We start from the raw sequence: 11,143 nt of genomic DNA on the forward strand, positions 1-11,143 counted from the left end.
TAATCCTATTGTTTATGGTGTGAAGACCAAACAGATTCGAGATCAAGTGTCCAAAATTTTGTATTGTAATTATTCTCATTGATGTTTCATTTATTAATTTTCTTTCAAATAACAAATCTCACTCAACACTTTTATTTTGCTTACAGATTCTCTCTCTGCCTCTCTGTCTCTGTCTCTGTCTCTGTGTGTGTGGGGGGGGAGAGGGAGGGAGGGAGGGAGGGAGGAAGGAAGGAAGGAAGGAAGGAAGGAAGGAAGGAAGGAAGACAGAGTGTTTGCAGGTTCCTGTGAAAGCCATAGGTCAAGATATATTCCATTTTGTTACCTTGACTTTTGTTTTCTTTGTTTTGTGTTGTTGTTGTTGTTGTTGTATATGAGTGGCCTCTTATGATGTAGTGTTCTCATTTTTATTGTTCTGGCATGGACGTATTCTTTTACCTTTCCAGCCCTTGAGCTAAAACATGTGCCATCACACTCAGCTGTTTCCATAGATTCCAAGGGATTTAATTCAAGTTTGAACAGCAAGAGCTTAACCAACTGAGCTGTCTTGACAACCCAAACCTTTGCTCCTGATGAATGTTTACTCTAGTTCTCTTTGAAGAGGTACTAAGTTTTAGTTTAAATTTCTTCTCACACGTGATAAAATTTTCAGCTTCTTAATTAGTTCTCTCTCTGCTATAGATGAAATTAAAACAATTCAAACAGATTTAGTCTTAATTTACTATAAAAGACAGTTATATTTCTGTATAAATTAAAGTTTTATTAATGAACACTTTTCAAAAAGTAACAATACATACTAAACATTTGAGATTCTATTTAAAAGTACAAAGTGGCATTGATACCACTATGTGTGAACTTCATTTGAATGTACTTATATTATAAGTAAAGGTAGTCATCTGTCTTATAATTTGTAATCACGTTCAGCATCACTATAGAGATGATTAAGTATAACTCACTATTTGTATTCTTGTGAATTGAGAACTAATTTGACAATGAAAATTTAAGTATATGTTAATATTTGTCATTTCTTCTATTCAAAATCATATCTGGTGATCTTAAGACAAATTTTTAAAACAAATTATTAATAGAAAATTAAACATTATACTGATAGTTCACAGATAAAATTAGAGATCCTCAAAGTCAGATATGATTTATGTTCATGTTTATGATTTCTTCATTGTTTTACATTTTTATAGTTCTAATATCTGGAACAACTACCACACTTTCATAAATGTGTAGAAAGTTTGTGTGTTTGTTAGATGATTTATTTTCTTAGAGTGCGATTTGCTGTAAATATCTATGATAGAATAATGGATATTGGATAAACTCAAAATACCTGGCTTAATTGTAAAAGACATGAGGACATGAGTAAACAGATCAAAGATAATGATCTAATTAAACAGCCAATGATGTGTGGTGAGGTATGGTGGAAGGAGGTGACTCAGCTAGCCCATGCGAAGCTATCCATTCTGCTTGAGGGACCAGCCATCTGACAATTTAGTATAAAATAGTTTTTTCAGGGCACGGGGAGGGGAGTCAAGATGGTAGTAGTGGCAGAGAAAAGCACACACACACACACACACACACACACACACAGAGAAAGAGAAGTGAGAAGAGCAAACTAGAGGAGTAGAGGCCAGCTGTGAGCCCATAAAAAGAGAGGGGGAATGGAATGGGGAGAGATGGGGGACAGGAAGCAGAAAAAGAGCAAGAGAGGAACAAGAGACCAAGAGAGCAAGAGTAGGCAAACAGCCCCTTTTACAGTGAGTCAGGCATACCTGGCTGTTGCCAGGTAACTGTAGGGTGGAGTTTACCTGTCTGTAGCGAGGTAATTGTGGGTTAGACAGAATGCTAACAACCAACTAGTAGCAAATTCAGGCACATGGGGTATTTAATATGTGAATTAAAGAAGCCCTCATTCTGTGCTTCCTTGTTATAATATGTTTGTGTTATGTATTTGATATTCCTTTGCCATGTTTATGTTCAAAATAATTGATACAAATTAACTGATTCCAGATACCTCCATGCAAAATGTATACTTTTCATGATATAGAAGATAATGAGTTTGGACTATCCTTTTAATTTATTATTTCATTTTATTTTTTATAAATGTATTTATTTTATGTATGTGAGTGTTTTGCATGCATGCATGTTTGTGTACCTTACTAGTAGCTGGTGCCACATAAAGTTCAGTTTATGACAGTTTTGAGCCACCACTAGGTGCTAGAATTTGAAAATGGGTCCTCTTCATCCCTGAGAACTATTGTTCTTAAATGCAATCATGATAATCTTACCTCCCTAATTTATTTTTTGTTTCAGAATTACTGTGAAACTGTCTTTAAATCTAATAAAAATCTAGTGGCCTCAATAAAAAGCTGTTCTCTACTTGGGCATCATCTGAAAGTGTTGTTCTTTTAAGGAAGTATTTTCAGATGATTATTTTCCCACTCACTGTCACATGGTGTGTCCTCTGCCAGAAATTCCTTTCCCTGGGGTGATTATCAGTGAAATGTTCTTGTTCTTTAAGACTAGATGTTTAGTTTCTTTAAATTATCTTTTTTTAAATTACTTTATTTGTATGCATGTTTAGTGTGTACATTCGTATCTGTGTACCACATACATGTCTGCTGCCCACAGAAGCCAGAAGCAGGAGTCAGAGTCGTTGGAACTAGAATTACAGACTATTGATAACTAGAATACCTGTGCTGGGATATGAACACAAGTCCTCTGTGAGAGCAGCCAGTGCTCTTAACAAAGAGGTAGTATCTCTGGTTACCTATATTTTTAATTATGTTGTCATTTCTCCTAGACTGTTTCTTTTTGAGCTCTGTTTGGTTTTTTGTTTGTTTGTTTGTTTTGTTTTGTTTTGTTTTTCTTATTCAAGATCTATTGTCTTCCATACTGGTGTCAAGTTATATTATATCAAGATTATGTGCAATTTTGTAATCTGAAGAAACTCAAGTACATAAAGTATTATCATTTCGTGCCACCCACTTTTTCTCTCATAAGTGTTACAATAAATAATGCTTTGAATTAACTTGTTCATGCTTTTTTTAGTTGTTCTCTACTTAGACATCACTGAGAAAAGAAATTTAAGTATGACATTTTTGGAGTCATACATAGATAAAATCTACCTGTATTACTGATAAAAGGACTAAAAAAATAAAATTCTTTGCATATCTACTTGACAGTTGTAAAATGAGTAAAGGAAATCAGGTAGCATTTCATCACTGGCTTTTAGTTCCTGAGGAAATCTAGGATAAAAGTCTAACTGAAGGACCTATTATCATACCAAAGGAGATGCTAGCTTCTCCAAGCATCTGCCAGCATTGCGAGTACCTATCAAAGCATCTTGGCTCTTCTCAGCACTTCTCTTCCCAGCATGATACCATGAACTTCACCAGCTCCTGAGCTTCATGCCTTTCCCAAACTGCCCTTCCCTATATAATCCAGCCATTCCAAATTGGACCTTGCCTTCAGAATAGAAGTCAAGACATCAAATAGGACAAAACCTGTAGCTGGGAATTGGCATCCAAGAAGATATCAATGAATACTCAAGGTTTTGAGAATTAATTAACATCTAAGAAAATAAATCCAGATATGCTATATGTAAGGTGGGCATTACTGTGTATATGAATTGCTATGGAATTGTGGACTCCCATTCTTACCATCCTTTCTGAACAGGGATTCCTTTACAGCTTAGCAAATAAGATGCCCATCCTCCTCTATTACATAGTCAACATTATGGTGAAGAAGAAACCTGAACTCTCAATCCTCTTCTCAAAGTCCACTTCAGGGACCTTGAATATATTACATAGGCTACTTTCAATTTTAGATGTAAGGACTTCATATTATATATGCTTAAACTATCTTATGGCCTTATCCTTCAACAAATAGGCCTGTGACATTAGATGTAGCTCATCAGGGCATTTCCACTGATTTAGGATCTGTGAAAAATATAATGAAAAGCCATCATGAATTGACTCTACATACATTGGAAGTTGATATAAGAATTTGGTTCATAATATATCACTGTATCTGGGTTACAACACTTAGGATGAAATTTTCTAGTTCCATCCATTTGCCTGCAAACTTCATGATGTTCCTGTTTTAATAGATGAATAATATTCTATTCTATAAATATATTACAAATTCATTCTTAATGCAGTTCTCCCTGGAGACCTGAGGCAGCCAGGGTCATAGATCTCCCAGGAGATCTGATGGAACCCAGTGACACAGGAGGCAAGCTCTAGACAGAGATACTTCTAGACAAAATGGTAACCCCAGGACAACTAACCCTAGAGATAACCAGATGGCAAGAGGTAGGTGCAAGATCATAAGCAACAGTAGCCAATATACTTTGACATCATCAGAACCCAACTCTCCCACCACAACAAGCCCTGGATACCCCCAACATACCTGAAAAGCATGATACTGTACTAAAATTCCATCTCATGAAGATAATAGAAACCTTTAGGGATGACATAAATGTTGGTATCAGGACCTCCAAAACCCGTGACATCACATAAGTGGGACCTGCACATCTGTTGCCAAGGCAACAGCCACCCTATTCCAGAATCCACTTAGACTCACATTCCATCTTTAGCTGTTATTATGTCATCATCCATATTTAAAGAAAGCCTCCCTGGTTTTTTTTCTCTCTCTCTGTCTCTCTCTGTCTCTTTCTCTCTCTCTCTCTCTCTTCCCCTCTTCTCTTTCTGCTGCCACCTTGCCCCCCCCCACCTCAATAAACCTCATGGGGAACTGTTTGGCCTGGTGTAGTCCTTCTGAAGCTGTGTTATGGTCAAGATCATAATAATAAATAACTCCCTTAAAGAAATACAGGAAAATACAGTTAAACAGGTAGAAGCCCTCAAAGAACAAAACAAATAAATCACTCCAAGAAATATAGGAAAACACAAGCAGGTGGAGGAATTGAAAAAAAGCAGTCCAAGACCTAAAAATGGAAATAGAAACAATAAAGAAATCACAAGTAAAGGGATTGTGATTTAGAAATAGAAAACCTAGAAAAGAGGTCACAGGCTACAGATGTGAACATGACCAATAGAATACAAGAGACAGAAGATTCTCAGGCATAAAATATACCATAGAGGATTTTTTTTTTTGACATAGAGGTCAAAAAAATTGTAAAGAATAAAAAACTACTAACCCAAAACATCCAAGAAATCCAGAAGACACCTAATGATAATAAGTTTAGAAGATAGCAAAGATTCCCAGCTCAAAGGTTCAGAAAACATCTTCAACAAAACCATAGAAGAAAACTTCCCCAACCTAAAGAGATGGCCATTCAAGTACAAGAAGTCTACCGAATACAAAATACATTGGACAAGAAAAGAAAATCTTCCTGTCGCATGATAATCAAACATTAAATACACAGAACAAAGAAAGAATATTATAAGTTATAAGGGGGAAAGGTCAAGAAACATATAAAACTCTAAAAGCCAGAATATCCTGGACAGAGGTCATACAGATCCTAAGAGAATATAAATGCCAGGCCAGGCTACTATATCCAGCAAAATTCTCACTCATTACAGATGGAATAAACAACAGATTCCATGACAAAACCAATTTTTTTTTATCTGTGACATAAACTAACATAGATTTTAATCAAATATTTCATATCCTTTTATCAATAAATTTATAGTGTACATTTTAAAACATAAATCCTTTAAGGTAATCACAAATCTAATTTGTATGAGGTCATAGATAAAACAAATTAAATGACAGTATCCTGATAGGTACAAATGTCTTCCCACAAATAACAAAGTCTATTAACACTGATATCTAAATGAATCAAAATGGCAATTACATGACAGTCCAAATTTAAACAATATATAATTACTAATCCAGCCCTACAGAGGATCCTAGAAGGAAAACTCCACACAGGAAAGTATCTACACCAAATTAAAAACAAGAAATTAATCATCTCACAACAAACCCAAAAGGAGAGGATCATACACACATAATGCCACCCTCAACAACAAACATAACAGGAACTAACAAAACCATCTGCCTTTAATATCTCTCATCAATGAACTCAATTCCCCAATAAAAATACAAAAGGTAATACACTAGATACACAAGCAGGATTCAACATTTGCTGCAAACAAGAAATAGCTGGATTGTAAATTTTAAAAGAAAGAAAGAATTCAAACACTGAAGAAAAAAAAAAGACTGCTGCCCATTTCTCTGTGAGCCTCCCAGCTATTACAGCTACCTCTGTTGAGAATTCTTTGATTAGAACTGTACCTCATTTTTAATTGGATTATGTGTTTTGTTGGTGTTTAATTTCTTTATTCTTTATATTTTTGAATATTTTCCCTCTGTCAGGTGTAGGGTTCGTGAAGACCTTTTATAATTCTGTAGACTGTAGCTCACCCTATTGATAGTATCCTTTGCTTTACAGAAGCTTTTCAATTTCATATGGCCCAATTTACTAATTGTTTATCTTAGTGCCTGAGCTGCTGGTGTTCTGTTCAGGAAGTTGTCTACAGTGCCAATGAATTTAAGGCTATTTCCCACTTTCTGTTCTATCCAATTTAATGTACTGGTTTTATGTTGAGGTCTTGATCACTTGGACTTGAGTTTTTAACAGAGTGATAGATAAAAACTATCCTGAGTGAGGTAACCCAAACGCAGGAAGACAAATATAATATGTACTCACTTATAAGGGATATTAGCCATAAATCACAGGACAACCATGCTGATAGACACAGACCCAAAGGAAATTAGTAACATGGAGGGTCCAAGAAAGAATGTTTAAATCTCAGTGAAAAGGGGAAATTAAATAGACATCAGTGGTGGATGGAGTGAGGGACAGTGCTTGGAGAGGGCATGGGGAGAGAACAGGAGAGTTAAGTCTTAGAAGGATGGAGAGAGAGGAAGAACTGGGGGAGAAAACTGAAACTGATGGGGTGAGTGCATCTCTGTTATGATCTAGAAACTTAGGACAATGGAAACTCCCAGGGTTCTATGAGGATGACACTAACTAAGACTACTAACAGTAGGGGATATGGAATGTGAATGGCCACCTCCTGTAACCAGGCAAGACTTCAACCCTTGTTTGAAGGACAAATAACCTTCAACCCACAATTTGTCCTGCATCCAAGTTGTACAATGATAAAGAGAGAGCAGAAATTGAGGCAATAACCAGCCAGTGAGTGGTCCGATACATGCCATGAGAGAGAAGCAAGCCCTGACACTATTAACTATTTTCTACTATACTTGTAGAGAGAACCATACTATAACTTATCTGAGAGGCTTTGCTCAGCAGCAGATAGAAAAGGATAAAGAGATGCACAGCCAAAAAATAGGTGGACCTCTAGGAATCTTTAAGTAAAAGGGATAACGGAGGTGATTGAAGGAGCCAGAGGTCAAGGACATCACAAAAAAACTACAGAATTAACTATTCTGGACCCACAGGGGCTCACAGAGACTGAACCACAAACCAGTGAGCATTCATAGGATGGATCTAGGCACCCTACACATATATAAAAATTGTGCAATTTAGTCTTCATGTGAGTCATCTAACATCAGGAACAAAGGCTGTCCTGACTCTGCTGCCTGCCTTTGGATGCCTTTTCCCTAACTGGGCTGCCTTGTCTAGCCTCAGTAGGAGATCAGCCCAGTCCTACTGCAACTCTATATACCCCAAAAGATTGATAACCATGGGAGGCCTCCTCTTCTCTGAAGAGGAAGGAAAGACAGTATGGGAGATAGGAGGCACGTGGAGGAGAGAAGGGAGGGGAAGCTGTACTCTGGATGTAATATCAGTAAATAATGTAACAGAAAATTAAAACCAAAAAACAAAGGAGAGAGAATAGTTTTTGTTTGTTTGTTTTGTTAATGTTTCTTGTCATATAGATGGACACCCACCTAAAAGTAATGATGGGAACTAAAGATGACTTTCTTTTTATCTATCTATCTATCTATCTATCTATCTATCTATCTATCTATCTATCTATCTATCTATCTATCTATCTATCTATCTATCTATCTGTCTATCTATCTACACTCTAGATTTTATTCCCCTCCAGTTCTACCCTCTGACTGTTCCACATCCCATAACAATTCCTCACTACCATCTTCACTAGGAGGTCCCCACCCACCACCCCTCCAGAGCTCTAAACTCCCTGGGGCCTCAAGTCTCTTGAGGATTAGATGTATCTTCTCTGATTGAACCTGGACCTGGCAGTCCTCTGCTATATATGCATCGGGGGCCTCATATCAGCTGGTGTATGCTTCCTGTTTTGTGTTCCCATGTGAGTCTCTGAATTTCCAAGAGAAACATTAAGGTAATGTGTGAAGAGACTATGGGAATTGCACCTGCACATATGAGGTGACTTCTAATTATATTTCAGCTCAGACTAGACATTATGTAAAGGAAGGAAAGATGCCCATAGCATTTGACATAGATGTGCAGATTATTAACAGAAAATGCTGATTTTTCTCAGCCTAGAAGGTATTTCTCGTCTCTTTTCTTGTAGTCATTTATGGATACAGGTATGTAAGTCACTCTTGGTCATTATAGTACCAGCAAGTAGTAATAAAAACCCACAATGTTTATACTAAAAGACACTAACATGTTTAGCATTTTTGAGATTGGTTGTTTCCTTTTCCTAATACTAGTTTCTAGTTATCTCTGCACGTGCACAACTGGCAATAATGTAGATCTGTATAAAAAAATATTATCTCAAAACTTAACCAACTGAAAGGAAAGTAAACTACAATTAACTTGGAGGTTTCTAAAAGATTATAATCATTAAATACTCACTCAATGAGAAAACAGAGAAATACTAACTTCTTAATAATTTAACTTCAATTAAAGACTAGGAGAATTCATAGAGATGTTTGACCTGGGATTTAGATAAGACACAAAATTTTCCTTCTCATTAAAAACTAGACAAATTCATAGAGAAGATATTTGATCTGGAACTTAAATAAGAAACAAATATTTTAGGTAAAATGCAAAAGGAATGTGAAAAAGTAGGAATACATGATTTATTTTCAATATGGCATAGAATTAAAAGAATTGAATTCTCCATACCTTAAAATTATGTAAGCTTGATAGAAGTACTGACACCTGTAATATGAATATTTTCTTTATATATAGTTTTGTTTTAAGACTGAATTTTAATTATATTTATCCCTTCTCTGTTCAGATATTATTTCAACCAAAAAGATATTACTCTACCTGGTTTTTCAAGTTGAAGTAGGTTAGAATTTGAAGACAATTTCCCTCACTGTATTGAAAAGTATATTAGGTTTCAGGGAGAAAATAACAATCACATTAATAGAAAACCTATGAAAATTGATATTTTAATCACATAAGCATAGCTCATTCAGAACACACACGTACACACATGGACACACACATACACACACTACTGGAAAAGTGAATGCACATAATGTTGCCCATTTTCTGACATTTTTATTAAATATATAAATGATTGTTTTATATATATATATATATATATATATATATATATATATATATATATAAACAAAATGTTTATTATATATAAAACAAAAATGTTTACACATATAAACTATCACAGGAAAACAAATAATATTTTCAACTGACTATTTCTCATAAGTATACAGAAATATGTCTCCTTTATAAAATACATATAATAAGTTTGTATTTGTTTGTTTGTTGTGTATATTTATTATGTATGTCTGTGATGAGGTAGACATGCAAAGAGAAGAAAAATGAAGGAGATGGGTTGAAAACTGAACTCAGAAATGAAACATTCATACCTAGAGAAGATATGTAGACATTCTTGGATCTACATAAAGCAGTCTTATCAGTAAAATTTTGTTTCTGACAAATGCCATGTGAAATCCCACTCAGTCTCTGATTGTGTGAATCTAGGTGAGAGCATAACACAGAAGGAATATTCTCAGCACCAGCTGCCAGTCTAGTTGAGAAGCCATATGTCTGCAGGCTGAGGCAGCATGCCCCATCTCAACAGCACCATCTTCAGGCCTTCAGTGCTGACTCTAACTGGGATTCCTGGCTTGGAGTCTGTGCAGTTCTGGATTGGGATTCCTTTCTGTATCATGTACATCATCGCACTTTTGGGGAATTCTCTGCTCCTAGTTGTCATCAAAGTTGAGCGAAGCCTCCATGAGCCCATGTACCTCTTCCTAGCAATGCTTGGGGTAACAGACATTGCTCTCAGTACTTGCATCTTACCAAAAATGTTAGGAATATTCTGGTTTCACCTTCCAACCATATACTTTGATGCCTGCCTCTTACAGATGTGGCTGATTCACACATTCCAGGGTATTGAATCAGGCATCTTGTTTGCCATGGCATTGGACCGTTATGTGGCAATCTGTGATCCTCTAAGACATGCATCCATCTTTACCCAGCGACTCCTCACTCAAATAGGAGTAGGAGTCACACTCAGAGCAGCCCTGTTTGTAGCTCCATGTCTCATTCTCATCAAATGCAGGTTGAAATTCTACTGGACCACTGTTGTTTCTCATTCATACTGTGAGCACATGGCCATTGTGAAGCTGGCAGCAGAAGATGTTCATGTCAACAAGATCTATGGTCTGTTTGTGGCCTTCAGTATACTTGGGCTGGACATAATTTTCATCACACTCTCTTACATTAGAATATTTATAACTGTCTTCAAGCTCCCTCAAAAGGAAGCAAGACTCAAAGCCTTTAACACATGCGTTGCCCACATTTGTGTCTTCTTGGAGTTTTACCTTCTGGCCTTCTTCTCCTTCTTTACACATAGGTTTGGCTACCATGTTCCACCCTACATTCACATTCTTCTGTCCAACCTTTACTTACTTGTCCCACCTTTGCTTAATCCTATTGTTTATGGTGTGAAGACCAAACAGATTCGAGATCAAGTGTCCAAAATTTTGTATTGTAATTATTCTCATTGATGTTTCATTTATTTACTTTTTTTTCAAATAGCAAATCTCACTCAAAACTCTTTGCTTTTGCCTCTCCCACCCCCCTCTCTCTGCAAGAACATGTAAAAAACAGAGGTCAAGATACCGCCCACCTTGTTACCTTGGTTGTTGCTGCTGATTTATATTTTTCTTGTTTGAGACTGGCTTCTTAGGGCCTGGGGTTCACAATTAGATTGCTCTGGCAGGG

The 11,143-nt window shown here is 36.3% G+C and overlaps 1 protein-coding gene across 1 annotated transcript; it reads left to right on the forward strand.

The window, feature by feature from the left end:
• The first annotated feature begins 9,975 nt into the window (after positions 1–9,975).
• LOC110334560 (olfactory receptor 52A5-like) lies at positions 9,976–10,926 on the forward strand. Its single transcript, XM_021216289.1, has one exon. The coding sequence runs from the start codon at positions 9,976–9,978 to the stop codon at positions 10,924–10,926; it is 951 nt and encodes a 316-aa protein (XP_021071948.1).
• The last annotated feature ends 217 nt before the right edge of the window (positions 10,927–11,143 follow it).

This window comes from Mus pahari, chromosome 1 (genome assembly GCF_900095145.1).
Source record: "Mus pahari chromosome 1, PAHARI_EIJ_v1.1, whole genome shotgun sequence".
Taxonomy (NCBI): Eukaryota; Metazoa; Chordata; class Mammalia; order Rodentia; family Muridae; genus Mus; species Mus pahari.

Excerpts from the sequence above, each read along its gene's own strand:
- LOC110334560 (XM_021216289.1), top strand. The coding sequence starts at position 9,976 with ATGCCCCATCTCAACAGCACCATCTTCAGGCCTTCAGTGCTGACTCTA.